Genomic DNA, 18,086 nt, shown 5'->3' on the forward strand with positions numbered 1-18,086 from the left:
CTTCTAACTCCAAAGGCAGGGTTCTTTCCATGCACCACGAAAATTTTAAGACATTTCTCATTAAGTTAACAGGATATTAATTAAGTTGATTTGTAATTGTTACCCCGGTACTGAAAATAGTTAGATCTTGAAAGTAGGATGTCTATTGAAATGCTAAAATCTCAAATTATATTTCCAAATAAATATTTGAACAATTTTTTTCAAAATAATTTATATCCTTTATTTTTTAGATAGATCTAGACAGAATAAATATTCTATCTAAGCAGACATGTTAATTACAGAAAAATGAAGACTATTTTTAAAATCAATTTCAAAGGAATTTATTCCAATACTTAAGGAAGGGCAATATTTCTTTGTCTTTTCTATCTGGAGCAAAAAGCAGAGACTTTAAAAAGTTTCTTAAACTATACTAAATCAAGCATTAGTTACATATCATTCCAGTGTTGACGGGATGCTGTTCTCAAGGAATTCTATCCTGAGAATATACTCTTTGTTTTGATGCTGCCATTTACAAATTCTTTTCAGATTTCAGATGACATAAAAGGGCTAGTGGAGGATATGTTTTAGAAAGGAAATTCAGAACCATTTTTTCCCATATAAAGAAAGCATCGTTTTTTAAAATATCTTAGAAAGCTATTCTTAGCTTATTCAACTTCAAACTAAGATAATTCAACTGCTTTTTGAAATATATTTTTATCATATTAAATAATGTAGATTTGCCTGTGACACATACTAATTGTATAATTAAAGGCAAGCAGACTATTTAACCTCTCAGTAGCACAGTAGAGAGGCAATTCTCTTAGTTCTGTTACAAAGGACTTGTCAATCTGCATCTTTCAATTGCAGAAAGATTGCAATCTTTTTTGATAGGGATTTCCCTATCATCTCACATTCCCCAGAAAACAATCAGTAATAATAATAAGCTTTATCACTAACCAGATTCAAGTTAGAAAGAATTGATTAGCTGAAAGAATTTGGGAGATACTTTAAATGAGGAAAAATCATTTCTCATTCAGTTAAGAAAATTTAGGTGCTTTCCCCCCCCCCCCCCCGACAAAACATTATTTTTTGCATTGGTGTCATTGAGGCCATGAACATCTGTAGCACAACAGATAAAACATTAGACTTGAAATTAGGAATATCTGGGTTGAACCCTGCCTCAAACACTTAATAGCTGTACAATCTTGGGCAAATTACCTGACCTCTTTTAATCTATTTCCTCATCTGTAAAATGGAGATAAAGATGGCACTTACCTCATAGGGTTAGTGAGAATATCTCATAAAATAATATATGTAAAGCACTTTGCAAACCTTAAAAAACTGTATAATTTCTAGATGCTATTATTTAAAAAATCAATAATGAGAAACAAATTTTTATTTTATAGATAAAGAAAGAGAAACTATGTGGTGGTTGCATAGGGAACATATTAATGGACCCACAAAATGACTAGTCAATCAACTAGCATTTATTTAGCGCCTATTCTGAGCAAGCACTTTACAAGACATTACTGTACTAAGAATAGATATGATTCTGTGTCTAGAGTAGGTATTGCACCATATCCTATCAAGTTGCCTATTCAAAAGCATCAAGATCTACTACTCTCATTGGGGTTTTTCTCTTATTCCCAAAACATTCTTGAGAAAGAACATTGCCTTCTTTAAATTTGCTTTCAAGATATCATTGACAAACATTATACGAATCCTCAAAGCAACCATATAAGGAAACCTCTCAACATCTTCTTAGCAACTTAGACAATTGAGAAGTTAAATGATTTGCCTTGGGTGATAGGACTAGTATGTGTCAGTGGCAGGACTTGAATACAGATCTTCCTGGTTCCAAGGTCTCTTCTCTACCCACTATTCCATACTGGTTCTCAAACCTTCAGGACCTAGTAAGTCTTCCATTCAAGTACTAACCAGGACTAACTCTGCTTTGCTCCTGTTATCAGGCAAAAATGGGTGCATTCACATAAGCATGTATATTTAGCACCTATTACTTTAAAACACACTTTAAGATTTCTGATTTTAAAAATTGTATTTGTTTCTCTTCTGACAGATTTGTGTATCTTTTCTCTCAGACCTAGAAATATATCTGGGATAGTTTAGGCATAATCCCTCCTTAAAATTGAGAAAAAACTAAATACGTCATTAAAGTCTTTTAACAAAAAAATCTACATAATTTTATAATGAATATCATCTCATCACTATTCCAAATATAAATTGATTTTGATTTACTAACGTAGATGACCAGTGGAGAGATTTATGATGGGTATAATCAGGCTATAGCAAATTACCAATATATATGACTAAAGGCAGGTTGATGATTTGGTGAATGAATCAAGAATTTCTAAGTGCTACACTGACAAAATATTCCATTATAAAACAGGAGGGCCTCTTCTGCGTTAAACAGATGCCTTAAATAGAGGATTTCCAGAAATATGTGGGCAACAACGACACAGGATGAGCCACAAATAAGTTGTCATTTGCTATCTTAGAGAAAGTATACACACCAGTGAAGCTCCCTATGCAATGAAGTGTGGAATAATAAAAAAAAACTTCACTGGCTAATTCCAATCTCCTACATTCATTTTTAGACACAGAATTGTTTATTTTGATTTAACCCAATACAAAATCTTTTCAGATTTGTTCATTTTTCTTCATCTCTTTCAGGAAAACAGGAAATAACAAGGAAAAAATTAAAATCAGAATAATAGCTTAAGGTTTACTACCAGAATTCCTGGATGAAAGAAAACATTCATCATTTAGCATTTTTCTTTATAAAAATCTAATTAACTTAATTAGATCCAGTATATGTGATTATATCCAGTCATGGGGTTAGCACTGCACAGTGGATAGAATACTGAGCTTGATGTTAGGAAGAACTGTGTTCATATTTCATCTCTGACAATTGCTAACTAAGCACCCTAAGAAAATCACAATTTCTTTGCATCTCTGACAACTCCTTAGAATTCACATCTTATGGCAGCACCAAAGGGTTACATTTATATCGGTTTTGGAAGTTCTCCCACTCTAGTGAAATATGATAGGAAAAGCCTGAAATATCCATATGCCCAGGTGGTCAGAGACAAAGAAGCAGAAAAAAGGTTTCCAGATGCTAGTTTCTTCATTTGCCTGACAATTCAAGTTTAAGTAAAAATGAAAATATTCCAATATACACTAGCATGATTAATTTAATTCCATAGTTTACAGGCAAGGTACTTAAGATATAAGTAGAATGTATGGGAAAAAAGAAATATTAGGCTCCCAAGTGAACTGAAAGTCTATAGAGCCGTTTTGCTGATCTCATTGCCGTATGCTTGTGAAACCTGGAAACCATGCCAGGAAATTGAATTGCTTCCATTTGGATTGTCTTAGGAAGATTCTGAAGAACTGGCAAGATAAGGTACAGGACACTGAGGTTCTTTCTCAAGATGAACTGATAACCATTCAAATTCTGCTACATAGAGTGCTACTCTGATGGGCTAGCCACATTGTTTAAATAATTACTGCCTAAAAGATTATTTTACAGGAAAATCACATGTTGGTCAGGATAAGCAATTCAAAACTACTCTTAAGATTTCTCTGAAGAGTTTTGGTATCAATTGTAAGACATGGGAATCGCTGGCATAGGATCATCCAGCATGACCTGCATCAAAATCTACATCAAAAAGGTCCTATGCTCTATGAACAAAGCAGAATTGCAATAGCTCAAAAGAAACGTGAGATGCCCAAATTTAGAGATATCTCCCAATAGGTCTTTTAGCTATTTGGGCCCACCTTATGGTAGTCTTCCAAGCTCATACTGGTATGATCGGTCACAGATGAACACATTGTGCATTGATCCATGTGATGTCATTTTGGTCCTCTTCAAGCACAAAAGACAAACAACATTCCCCTGGATTTATAGTAGGTCACCTCTCTCTAATTTACCCAAAAACTCCAAAAAATTTATACTGACTCAAAATGTAATTCTGTTTTCTTAGTATTTTATCTAATACCTCTCTCTATCCCTATAATTTTGAAGAATAAATAGCTAAATTTTATTTTCTTAACAAAATTTCCAACTCTGATATGCTATTGTTGACAGCAACTGTCCTGAAATTCTCAACTCCTAGTTAAATTGGTGTTTATAAGCTTATGGTAAGCTTCTTAGTGAATTAATTATCAATTCTGAAAATGTTTAATCATTAAAATTACCAAGAAGGCTGCCAGTTAGCTTGCTATTATTGGGAGTAAGGAGGAAAAATTGAGATAACATTTGTATTTCACAAATGCATGTTTAGGTAGCATTTTGAAGTTTCTCTATTGTTTCTTACTATTTCTTTTTTGAAAGCACATTGATGGAAAGGGGCTTTGAGCAAAAGAAAATCTATCTCCTATGGAAATCTAGCTTAATTATTAATATATTAAAGAGTCCAGAGCCTTTATCCTTGGGCAAAATAAAATTAAATCCTATTACATTTACATGGTTATCAGTGACCTTTAAATTTTTGATTAGGTCTGCTTAATCAACACAATTCTTTCCCTAAGGGATTGCTGTCATTGATTGCTGTGAAATCTGATATATAGGGAAAATATTCTACTTCTAACAACATAGACTTCTTAAACTCACAACAATCAAGACAATAGGGGATAGGAAATAGACCTGTGATTTCACTGATAATGATTTCCCAGATGAGGGAACTCTTATCTACCAATTCAGATCAACACTTTCTTGCCAATTTATGGTCATAAAGAATTGCCAAGGGCAATGAGAGGTTAAGTCACTTGCCCAGTGCCACACAACTACACAGGGAGGCAGGTCTTCCTGGTCCTAAATCCAAAACTATAACCATACCACACCTCTTCCAATTCCTCATGTAATTACCATGACCCCCCACAAGAGGGACAAGTAGCATTCTATCACTCAAGATTAAGCAGTAATATGTCTATTAATTCCCCTAAAATGTACAGGGCTGATGAGATATTCTGACAGCATGTGCTTACTTCATTTTGACAGACATAAGTAATTTGCTGAGCCCTCTTCATGATGGTGATTAAAAGTTTTTCCCCATTAGTGAGTAATTTCCAGTAAATTCAGATCATTAGTTTGCATTGATGAAGTCAGAGAAATATTATGAAATAATTGGCCTTTCTGCAATCACTCACCTTTTACTTCACCTGTTTAGTAGCAAAATACAAGAAATAGAGAGGCCAAGGGAAAGGAGAAATTTTTTTATATTGTTTCCAAGCTATTTTTTAGCCTTTTCCCAAATTGTTAGCAATAGTTTCAACTCCATAATTGATATTTTGAGTAAAATATCCATAATCATTCCAAAAATATTCCAAGTTATTTTTTTTGCTGCTTAACCATCTTTTAAAAATAATTAAAACTTTAAAATTATTAAGTGGAGGGTTATTTATGGTATTACACCTTTCAACAATTCAACATTTATCAATATTTTTCAAGTCAGTCAATATATACTTATTAACAAATGCATTAATTAACATTTTTATTAATAAATCCATGTTGACTGATTGACAAGTCTGACCATATCATTCTTCTGCATAAAATCTTCAGGGGCTCTCTATTGTCTACTTGGTTTCAAAAAAAGGAAAATCTCTTTATATTGTATTTAAGGCACTCTACAATCTGATTTCAGCATATTTTTAATATATTATATACCTTTCTAATAATTAATTAGCATTTACATAGCACTTCAAAGTTTGAACAGTGCTTTACAAATAGCATTATGTTTTATCCTCATTATATTTATCATCACAATAACTCTAGGAATGAGGTGCTATTATAATTTCCACTTTACATATGAGGAAACAGGCTGAGAAGGATTAAATGATTAGTCCAAGGTCATATAGCTAGAAAAAGCAGGATTCAAACTCAAGTTTTCCTGACTCCAAGTCATTCCATTCACTGTGTCTCCCAGATAACTCTTTGAATCCTGAAGCAGCTTATTCCATTTTGGGATAGATCATTGGACTAGTAGTCAAGAAATTTTTCCTTATATTGGCTATCATCTGCCTCTTTGCAACTGCCCTTCATTGTTCCCATTTCTGCTCTCAGGGACCAAACAAAGTACACCTAATCCATCTTCTTCAGATCCTGTCTAAGTCTTCTTCCTGGGCTAAATGTACCTACTTCCTTTACACATCCCTCATTTAATATGGTTTTTAGAACTCCCTATTCTACGAGTCTTCTTGTTTGTCAGTGTCTCTCTTAACATAGGCCACAAAGAGCTGAACATTATACTTCAGATGTGTTGTAATCAATACAGAGTATAGTGAGACTATTACCTCCCTTTTTTCTTTTGGTAGTCTCATATTCATACGGTTCAAGATGGCACTAGCTTTTTTAAAAACTCAAAATAAGCAACTTCTAGGTCTTTTATCATGAGGTATTTTTAAACCAAGTTTTCCCTCTATCCTGCACTGGTGTCACTGATTTTTTAAATCCCACTTTCTCAATAAACTCCAGGGGCAAATTTAAACTTCTTCCCATCATGGCCTCTTTTTATCTTCCTAGTCCATATACACTTTGAAATCCAGTCATATTAGTCTACTTGCTATTTTATGCAATCTCTGAGCCATCTCCCACTTTTGTGATTGCTATACCTCATGCCTAGAATGTGGTCTTTCCTCCTCTCAACCTTTTGAAATCCTTAGTTTCCTCCAAGTTAGCTCAAATGCCACCAGAATGACTTTCCCAATGTCCCAAGTGTCAGATGAAACTTTTCTTGATCCCATAAGCTGCTAAAATACATGGGGGTCTCCCTTATTCAGAAGTAAACTTCTTGAGGGAAAAGACTTACTTATTTTTATCTTTGTATCCCCAGTGTTTAGCACAGTGCCTGGCATATAGTAGGTGTTTAATAAATGCTTGGTGATTGATTTATCAAATGATTACTGAAATATAAATTTACTTATATTTCAACATTCCTCTAAGTCTAAGAACCCTATAAAAAGGGAAAATGTCCACAAGACAAGAATTATTCATGAAAAACCCTTGATATCTTCTGTTAATCACTTTTTTCTTTTCAATTATTCACACACACATAACATACAAATCTGTTTAATAATGCTACTTTTTTTCAGGAATTGATGTTAAGCTTACTGGTCTTCTAAATCTACCTTCTTCTAACTTATGCAAATTGATATATTATCCCATCTCCACTCTTCTGGCACCTATACCATTCTCAATGAAAAGTGGTTCTGTAATGATATCTGCAAGTTCTTTCAATTCACCACTAAGTTATCTCTGCCTAGAGATCTGGACTCATCGTGGACTTCAAATTTGTCTTAATGTTTGTTTTCCCCTTTCCAATCTGAAGATCATTTTCCTCAATATAAACATCAAAATAGTAGTTATTTTATTATCAAATTCCCATATCTATATCTCCCATATTCTTTACATCAACCTCTACTCTCATTTCCCAACATCTTCACCTGATTATTGTTTATCCCTAGGCCATTAAGCTAGATACCTGGATATTTATCTTTTCTCTTCATATACCTATCTAAAGGGGGAAATTTTGTGCCATGGACAAACAGGATGAAAAACAGTGTAATTGGGAACTCAGAAGAACTAGTAGTGCTGCTTTTCATAAAGAATGCTATATATTCTATAAGTTTTCTTTTCTTTGTTTTCAACTCTGATATTTTTCCTCCACCCATTTTCATTCACTAAAATTTCAAATTCATAAAGTATGATATTAAATCTTAGACGCTAAAGTTTATTATAGGCTACTTTATTAAAACAAGTGAAGGACTTTAATTATTATCCATTTCCCAAGTGCTAAAACCTCCACACCTTCATTATGAACCCACAGTTTCTACAAATAAGCAAACAAATTCTGCTACAAACTCATTCCTATTTCCATAAACCAGCTCCACCATCATCATTGTTGCTCTTTTTTCCATGAAGTCAATGCTAACTAGTTTCTTACCATTTTTTTTTCATATGACTAAGAAGCCCTCCTACTACCATGAGTAGCATCAATGCCAGGGATAATCCAGTGTAAGAATTAACAATGGGGCCCAGCCCTCATTTATTTTTGAATACCAGACTAAATTTTCCTGTGGTCAGTGAATGGCAACTTGGCCACTGGAAATTTTGAGTTTTGTTCTCTTAAGTTATACAGTGATAGTATAAAGTGATCCTAATGTCATTTCTCCATAATATTTACAGGCTATAATGCAATCTCATTCTTATGTCACAAAAATTTGTTACAATATTATTTTCATTTCCTTTCCCTTTCTTATTCTCCTAATACACGAGCAACTCAGGGATGATGAAGTACTCTGCTTCTATAGTAAGATGGAGAACTATGATACCTTACCATGTGCTGTGCCTTTCCATCCTTGAGACCTGGCTCTGCCAACTGGTCTGCTGATTGAGAGCTCCCTTAGGAATCCTGGGGTTTATCATAACATCTATAGCTGCACCCTCAGAACTTCAGGGACTTTTCCATCCTCCCTTCAGATAGGCTCTCTTATATGCATTCTCTCTCCCAAGGCTAGCTTGAACTCTGTGAGAGCATGAACTATCTCACTTTTCTATTTCTATCCCCAGCACTTAGCATAAGGCTGGCACATAGTAGGTAAGCAGTTTTCATATATTCACTTATTCAAGATGCAAAATGAGTGGTTGCCAATGGTGTACACAGCCTCTTGAACCCTAGCATTTTTAAGTCCTCAGAGCTTGCTTCCCATCTAATTTGTAATTTGTTTTTATGGAACAGAGTGTCTCCTGTAACTTGTTTAATTAACAATATATTTTCACAAACTAGCTTTTAGTCAGGGTATACCAGCATTAACATTCACAGAATCAATATACTGAGTAAGATACAACCAGACCTTTCTTTCTGATCAATGTAGAACAATAGTATTATTGACAAACATTCTGCTATTATGAAAATGACTCAAATAGATACATTAGTTATGCTATAGACTAAATTATCTACAACATATAAGCGTCTTAAGGACCAAAAAGATTATAAATCTCCCATTTATTTAAACAGCCAATGTCACTGAGGTTAACACTGAAAAACATGTCTTTTTTTCTCTTTGTCTTCTGGCACTTAAGTCATAATCCTCTGACTATGCAGTCTGATTTTTTGCATAAGTTTAAATTTCTACATCATTCATATTGATTCTTCTAGAAACTGATAAGAAAGGAGGTAACCTCTCAAAAGAGGTTTAAATTCTTCTTAGTGCTCTGTAGGTACTGCTGTTTATAAGTTTAGCTTATTATTCATGGTCCAGTTAAGGCATCAGTTCAACAGGCTATGGCACTAATGATTTTTAGTATCAGAGCACATGATACTGAGATCTATAGCTAATTTATGAAGAAAATATATTGTTGCCACTAACCCTTATAGAAACTTATGATCATATGGAGTGCTCTTGAATCTGAAGAATCTATCCTGAAAACTGATCAAACCCCAATTTAGTTCCCTGTAACAGGTAAAAAGTTGTCTCTACACACAAATATTTAAAACAATTACCTATTGCAGGTAATAGTTCTTGAAAAGATCATGACATCTACTCAAGTCTTCTGTTAAATCTAACTTTTGATTTTATCACTTCCCTTGTCACTACCTTATATTTTGCTTATTATAGTCTTATCTATAGCATCATCTAGTATTCAATTCTTTCTATCTAATGCTACGCATGTACATTTCTCTGGGCAAAAATAATTGAAAATGTCTAGAATAATAGTTTATATCATTAATGTTTAGCAAAAAATTCACCTGAGTCTGTAACACCTGAGTCAGCTATAACTAAAGGATGGATTTATGAAGAAAATGTCCTTCTGGTTTCCCAGCAATGATATGTAGGCTCAATATGATGGATAGAAGAAAGAAGGAGAAAAAATTATTTGTGTAAATAACTGGTAAAGAAACAAAAGAAAAGTAGAGAAAAAATTTTCATTTTAAAGAAATATAAAATGGGATCAACTTTATTGAAATTGATACAACAGAATCCAGTTTTTTAAAAGGATGGCTCAAAAAGGTCACTACCTTTTTAGGAATGCAGTCAGAAAAATACAGGCCTGGAGAGTCAACATATCCAAGTTCTTATGTTGGAACTGCCACGGATTCACTCTTATGATCTTGAGTAAGTCAATTAATTTCTCTCGGCCTCAGGTTTCTCTTCTGTAAAATTGTGATAATAATATTTGCCCAGAATGGTTTTGAAGATTAAGTAAGATAGCAGGTGTAAAAACACTATGAAAAACACAAAGTTCTTAGTGTGTTATTACTTCTCTACTCTGCAACTCAGCTTTCATCAATCTTAAGCCTTAAATTTCCAATTACAAAAAACTAGACCAGAGAATGATGCTCCAAGGTAGTTTGGGAAATACAAGTGAAATTCCAAGAGAGACATATTATGGATCTGGTCATAGAACCAACTATGATTGTCTTTTTTTTAAATGAAGCCCAGCTTGACACCTACCACCATAAAAACTTATTTCTTTGACAATAAAGAGGTACATAATTTACAAAGTAAAACTCTCAGAAATTTAGTTCAATTTTCACCCACATACATAAGCATATAGTAGATCAAAACTCTGGGGCAAAGATCACACTCTCTTATTTTCTCTTGTCTATCTGACAAAAACAAGTGATAACTCAAAGAAGATGATCTTTCATGAAGATCATCTAAAAATGTGTCAAGGTTTGTTAAAATATATTGTGCTACTAAAGAATGCATTCAGTACATTGAGACATCGAATCAATTTGCTCTATTATTGTTTCTCCATGATTCTACTTGCCAAGAAAAAGAACTAAAAGGAGCATGAAAGAACAGAACAGGAAGCCTGAGGCACATAATGCAACATATCCATAATTCCATATGTAATCATGCTGTACTGACAAATCTCCTCAATGAAAAAGATTTGATTCATTCCAAATTATAGCTACATTTAATGGCATTTGATTGCTCCAAGGTAAGAAGATGGATAGAGATCATCATAAGTGATTGCTTATTAAGACTTCTATTCCAAAATTCAGCACTCCTCGGTTACAATAACAGTTAAGATTTGTGCAGTTAATCTAAAACAAGAAAAAGACACTGATAAAAAACAAATTTTATCCCATCCATTCCTATTGTATAATAGGCACACTGCATATTTATGAGATGCAGTGTATGGAAGTGGAAATTCACCACTGTATAAAAACAAACATCATCATCATCACATATTACATTTAGGACACAGCATGCCCTTTTCTGCTCACTGAAAAGAAAAATCATTATCCAGTGGACAGAAGACTAGAGGGCCTGATAGTAGCAATGCAGCAGGATGTCTTTCTTTGCCCAAAAGTAAAAATGAAATAATAATATCATTAGATATCACAATGGAACCATGGCCGAATTCAAAATTCATCTTCAGAACTGTCAGCCAGGAGCATCACTCGATCTTGCATACTGTTAAATTCTCTCTGCTGAAGAAAGAAAAAAGAAAAATTATTCAATCCTTTGTGCCAAAAGGGAAAGATTCTAGAACCAATTTCAAAGTAAAACAAACAAGTGGCAACAACATCAATAGTATACTTGCTTCATTAGGTACCATTTCCTTAATGGAGTAAACTAGATCTCCAAAGAAAGTGTAGAAACTTAGTATATTTCTTTATTTTTTCCATACCTTTCTTTTATGCCTTTTGAATCCATTTCGCCTTCGGCGATTCATAATCTTGATACTGTAAAGTGCTCCCAGGATGAATAGGGCTCCTGCTATCCCAACCCCCACAGGCACCAACATTCCTGACATGTATCCTGCCTGCATAAAAAAGGAGACAAGCATTGGAATACTAAACAGACTGCCACTCTGGTTTCTTATTACTTCTAGGTTATAGCATTTTTATAGGTTTTGAATTCTCCTATTTGCTATATTATCGAAAACTGTGCATGTGGTACAAAGTCAGGGAGCAAGGTGTGTGAGTTGTGAAGAAGAGGCTTCACTATTTTGGGATCCTTCAAGAACTTGGAAGAATATACTGAAATAAATCATTCAGATTGAGTGACACCTCCAACTACTTGGATAAACACATTTGTCAACATTAGTTTGGTGTGACAAATATAATTTTTGTTAAAGATGGATGAAGAGGGTTTCTAAAAATATTACCACTATTTAAAGGATAGAAAGTCAGAATTTTTGCTAGAGTCAAACTATGATTTGCATGGAGTACTCTCTAGCACATAAAAGGACCTAGACTTTGGTGTTCATGTTCTTTAAATTTCAGCCAGCAAGATTAACTTATATAACACAAAGGAAAGAAAGAAGAGGGGAGAAAGAAAAAGGAAGGGACTTACAAAAGAATAAAAGAGAAAAAGGTTCTGAAAACCACAGGAAAGATAATTTCCAGTAAAAGGAGAAAAAATGAGTTGAAGAAAGGAAGAAAATCTTTTTTGCAGAGATAGGAAAGAGGGTACCAATGAAATTAGTTGCCTAGTCTATAGGCTCATGGGTGAAACAAAGTAGTTGTGCAGAAGTTAATTCTAGGGAAATTCCCTATTGTGAAGAAGGGAGAAATGAATCTGCACAAAAAAACCTGCTCCTTTTAAATTTTTTTTTATTTTTAGGGAAGATTCAAAATGTATAATAAATTATCAGTTCAAGAAAAGATATATAATAGTAGAAGAAATTATTTTCATGAGTTTCCATCTTTTTTTTACTTCTTTGCAGGTTGTTCTTTTGTTGTCTTCTGAGCACATTTTTTTTTTACTTTTTCCCCTTTCCTCCTCCCTATCTCTCCCAAGCAGGCTATAGTTAAGCAATGATATGTTTATGTATACATATATAAATAAATATATAAACACACACTGCTCCCACACACATATTTCCTAACCTGCCAACTCTTTGCTTTAATTCTGTCTTGCTCTAATCTAAAACAAGAAAAAGACACTGATAAAAAACAAATTTATTTACTTGTCTCTTAACTTGTCTTGCTATTACTCAACCATCCCTCCCCCACAGATCCCCACCTTGTTTTCTTCCCCTTCCCTCTGCTTCCCTAACTGCCCATCCCTCCCCACTTATTTCTTTGTAGATTTTGGACGGTTCTATACCCTTCTTGTATGTATGTAGTGTTGCCTATTTAACCCATTACTGGGTGAGTAGGTTTTCAGAACTACAAGCCCTCCTCCCACCTCTGTGTCTGTTCTGCACCTCTCTGCACCTCATTTGTATAACATAATTACTATTTTTACTTTAACTATGCCCAGATCTTTCTTTTGAGCTACCCAATTGCTGGTGTTAATCTTAAACATATATGTTTCCATGTAAAAATCATATACAATTTGTCCATGTTGAGTTCCTTGAAATTAATCTTTGATATTGGCTCTTTCATGTAAAATTTTCTAGAATTTGGGTTGAAAGTCCTGCAAATCTGCAAGTTTGTTGAATGTCCTTTTTTCATTCAATATTATGGATAATTTTGCTGGATATGATATTTCTGGTCACAGGCCTAGTTCTTTTGATTGCCACTATATTTAATTCTAGGTGCTATAGTCTTTTATTAAGGCTAGTGATAAATCCTGTACACTTCTATTTGTAGCTCCACAGTATTTAAATAGTTTTTTTTCTTTGTTTCTTGCAAAATTTTCTCTATGATCTGGAGATTTTGAAATTTGGCAATACTATTCCTATATGTTTTTCACAAAGAATCTCTTTGAGGTGGTGATCAGTGGATTTTTTTGGTTTTCTACTTTCTCAGCCTATTTTATCACTCCAGGAAAATTTTTTTGGATAATTTCTTGCATTATTGTGTCAGATTTTGGGGAGGAGGGATCATGGCTTTCAGGCAGTTCAATCATTCTTATATTTTCCTTTTTTGATCTGTTTTCCAGATCTGTTGTTTTTTTTTATAAGATGCTTTACATTTTATTCTAGTTTTTTCATTCTTTATATTTTGTTTTGTTATTTGTCTCATATATTCACTGGCTTTCCCTTGCCCAATTCTAATTTTCAAAGAGTTATTTTCATTTTTAAGACTATACCTTTCTAGTTAGTTAACTTTTTTCATAATCTTGTTTTTCTTAAATGGTTTTTAGTTTTTAATTTTTCCTCACTGTCTCTCATTTGATTTTTAAATTCTTTTTTGAGCTCTTCTACAAATTCTCTCTGGACAGGGAGTCATATAATGTTTGAGCCATGTATCTCTTTGAGATAGAAGAAGCTTTTTTATATCACAGCCTTCCTCTGAAGATGAACCCTGGTCTTTCTTGTTCCCACAGTAAATTTCTATGGTTGGGTTTTTTTCTTCTTTGCTGGTTATTTTTTAAATGAAAAGTGTTAGTGTAAGCATCTCTAATCATGGGGTGGCCAGGAGGGAAACTGTTCCCTTTTCTGAAGCTGTGTTCCCTTTAAGATTATCACTTTGAAGCTGTGTTCTCTTTAAGATTATCACTCTGAGATTGTGTCCCCTTTTCTGATCTCAGATCAGGCTCCAAGGAGTCTAGAGACAGGGCCCATGCTTCCAGGATGAGAGAAGTAACACTATTTAGGGGCAAATCAACTCTCATAGAAATTCTAAATTCTCATTCAATTGAGAAATCCTGGTCTGATCAGCTCAGGCTGTCCCAGCCCCCACCAGGATGCAATATAACAGCTTCCTTCGGCTCAGCTCCTTGCTGAGGACCCAAGCAATTTGCTAGGGCTCTACCCTCTAAGCATCCTCTCAGTGCCAAATTCTATTTCCCAATAGAATTCTGCCAACATAGAACTGGTTTTTATACAACAATAAACTTTCTTTTTGCAATTAATAATTCCGGAATAAGTGAATTCTTTCACTTTTAAACCTGTGGCTGAATAAAGAGGATTCTAATAACTCTCTTATTGCCATTAACCTCATCACCACCAGGAAGGAATTGGGAGGATTCAAACCTCATCATTGGTACCTCTAGCTTCACTTCAGCTAGCCTCTCTGACCTGGAACACCAGACTAAGAGCTTTCCCTTCCTGTAAGTGCTGGTAGCCAGCAGTGTCCCTACCTCACTGCTTCTACACTTTTGAATATGTTGTCTCCTTCTCACCCAGGGCTGTGTCTCTATAGCACAGCTGGCCTGGCTTTCCTAATCAGTCAAGATTTTCAGTCTTCTCTGACTCAGACCCCCAACCTTGCATGCAGTCTGGGAGAAGAAAGTTTCAATGGTTCCTGCTGAGGCTCCAACCAAACCCAACTCACTCTAGGAGTCCCCACTTGGTCTATCTGTGGAGCTAGTTGGAGGTGTTTGTACTTCACACTGGTTATTGGTGACCTTTGGTCTTTCTTTGGATTTTCTTGGATTGTACTAAGAAGGCCCCTGTTCTGCTCCAAGTCTTCTTGATTTTTCACCAGTCTACATTTGCTCTGTGGAGCAAATTTATTCTATTTGTAGGGGAAATCTGAAGAGTTTGAAATTTACTTATTCCATCATCTTCCCAGAATTCTCCCAAGAAAAAAAAATGTTTTAAAAATCATCATATGGAGGTAGCTCTTTTCAACAACAAGGTGATTCAGGCCAGTTCCCAATGGACTGGTGATGGAGAGAGCCATCTGCACTCTGAGAGAGAACTGTGGGGAGTGAGTGTGAATCACAACATAGTATTTTAATGAAAATTAAAATTTTTGTTGTTGTTTGTTTGTTGTTTTCTTTCTCATTTTTTTTCCTTTTTGATCTGATTTTTCTTGTACAGCATGATAATTGTGGAAATGCATACAGAAGAATTGCATACATTTGACATAAATATATGTCAAACTTGCTGTTTGCTTGCTATCTAGGAAAGGGAGTAAAGGAGAAGGAAGAGAAAAAAATTGAAACAAGGTTTTGCAGGGGTGAATGTTGAACAATATGCATGTGTTTTGAAAAAAAAACTTTATTTTAAAAAATCATCATAGACGGCATTGGAAAATACATTCAAGTGATATTTATTTAGTTCAACTTTATTTTAGAAATGAGAAAACTTTTATTCAGAAGATTAAAGTCATTTGCACAAAATCATGAATATAGTAAATTACATTCCAGATTTGAACCCAGATCTTGAGTTCAAATCCAGTTCTTGTTCCTCTATATCAGGCTTTTTCCACTGTGTGTGTTTGTTGTATATTTGTATGTTCAGTGCCTGGCACATAGTAGGCAGTTAGTAAATGTTAGTTGAGTGAATGATTTTATTATTAACCCTTTCTTCTCTTCTTGGATAACCTAAAAGCATTAGATCCACTATATCATATGACATTAAAGTAACAACTTCTTCATGAAGGCTCAAGTTATCTCCGTAATTAGGCACAGTAGTCCAATATACCTAATCCCAATTAGACTCAAGTTACTTCCAAATATCCAATTCGGGGATTATTATCATAATAAAGAAAGGCAAGGCAAGAAAAGGCAACAGTTGCTACTAATAATGTCACAGGTGGTTAATAAATGCTTATTGATTGACAAAGATATTATCTTCTCTACTCCATTAAGGTTGGCTATTCTGCTTATTAGGGCAAACCTAACCTGATTCCAGGATGGTATTTCCCAAAAAATCATTATGTTACAAAACAGGTATAAAGGCAGAGTAAGAAAGCCAGTTAAATGTGTTCATTGGTAGTGTTTAACTGAATCACTACCACTGGCTGTCCCTGTATTCCCTGAAGTTATACTGCAAAAACACTTTAGGGACCCTCCCTAATTTTCTCAAGTGTGCCTGAATCAAGATACCATAGCAGGACTCGTGTGTGTGTGTGTGTGTGTGTGTGTGTGTGTGTGTATGAACATACCTTCAGATATTCCCACACATACCCTAAATTTTTCCCACCCAAACTTCTTTATATGTGTGTGCACACAGATAAAATAAAAGTATCCTCCTCTTACTAAACATTTTCCCAAGGGAAAAAAATTCTGTGAGTTTCTAAAAGGGCATAAAAGGGCTTGTATAAACTCTGAACATAAGAGTTTTTCTAACACTAGTTAAGATGTTTTTTTTTTCTTTGAATTTGATTTGGTTTGTTTTTTGGTAAGAGTTTTTTTCTGTAAATGAGAAGAAAGATAGCATTAGATTAAAAAGTTATGAATATAATATGTTAATGAGTCTGATATTGAAATAAATATGCATTGTGAAATAATCTGTGCCTTAGATTTAACATTCAAGATTTTACAAATCCACATGCTGAAAGGAAAAAATTTTCCCTCCTGGACAGATTTCCAAGAGTCTGAAAATGAAAAAATGCTGATGAAGAAAATGAATATTCCAGAATATGTTGCTCTCATATAATATCTACTTTATATGTTTAAATTATTTCTGTTTCCAAAGCTTTAAACAGAACCTCACAGAATTTCATCCTTTATGTCATTTTTGAATAAAATAATGGAGAAAGGGGGAAGAAAATGTCTTTTTCATTAGCATGGGGTAGTGTGTAAATATTGAGTATCTTTTTTGGGGGGGAGTTACCTTTTAAAAGCATGTCTGATAACACTTCTCCTGTGTTTTAGAAATCACAAATAAATTTAAAATTTAGATAATGTAATAAAATAACATTAACAGTATTATTTTCATTTTATTCATACAGCAATCTTTGGAGGTGGGTACTATTATTATCCCCATTTTACAGATAAAGAAACTAAAACAATAAAAGTTAAATGAGTCATGCAGCTAGTAAACATCTTAGACCAGATTTGAGCGCAGATCCTTTTGATTCCAGGTCTAGTATTCTATTAATTAACTTATTTTTCCTAAGCAAAAATTATTTTTAGTATTGTCAGTGATTTTTTTGCTTTCACTTAACTGATTCTGCTAATGTTATAAATTATGCTTTGCAATTTTGTCCTTTTGGAGCTACACAGTATATGACTGATTTTAACCTATGCGGGAAGGAAACAGTTACTTATAAGAAAGTTACAAGAATAATCTAAGCATTTATGTAATGCTTTATGATTTACAAAGCATTTTACATGTGCTATCTCATTTGAAATGAAAATGAAAAGCAAAGTTTTATTTGAAAAATAAAAATTCTAAGTACACTTCTAAACCTAATTCCACTGAACTCTTTAAGAAGTTAGATGATGATGATGATGATAAGTATGTATAATTTTGGTTCTTGCTTACTTAGTTCCCATTTATTTAT

The 18,086-nt window shown here is 33.9% G+C and overlaps 1 protein-coding gene across 2 annotated transcripts in view; it reads right to left on the reverse strand.

Moving 5' to 3' along the window:
• Positions 1–9,848: 9,848 nt before the first annotated feature.
• Positions 9,849–18,086, reverse strand: part of ARMH4 (armadillo like helical domain containing 4) — a 128,845-nt gene continuing 120,607 nt past the window's right edge. The window contains exons 7-8 of one of the 2 annotated variants that reach the window (XM_031952640.1): positions 11,642–11,776; positions 9,849–11,441 (exon numbers count right to left, since the gene is read on the reverse strand). In XM_031952640.1, the coding sequence (XP_031808500.1) occupies positions 11,373–11,441; positions 11,642–11,776 (204 nt within the window). In that variant the 3' untranslated portion in view covers positions 9,849–11,372. The remainder of the gene's footprint in view (positions 11,442–11,641; positions 11,777–18,086) is intronic. The other variant, XM_031952641.1, reaches the window with a different exon arrangement.

The sequence above is a fragment of the Sarcophilus harrisii genome, chromosome 2 (genome assembly GCF_902635505.1).
Source record: "Sarcophilus harrisii chromosome 2, mSarHar1.11, whole genome shotgun sequence".
Lineage (NCBI taxonomy): Eukaryota > Metazoa > Chordata > Mammalia > Dasyuromorphia > Dasyuridae > Sarcophilus > Sarcophilus harrisii.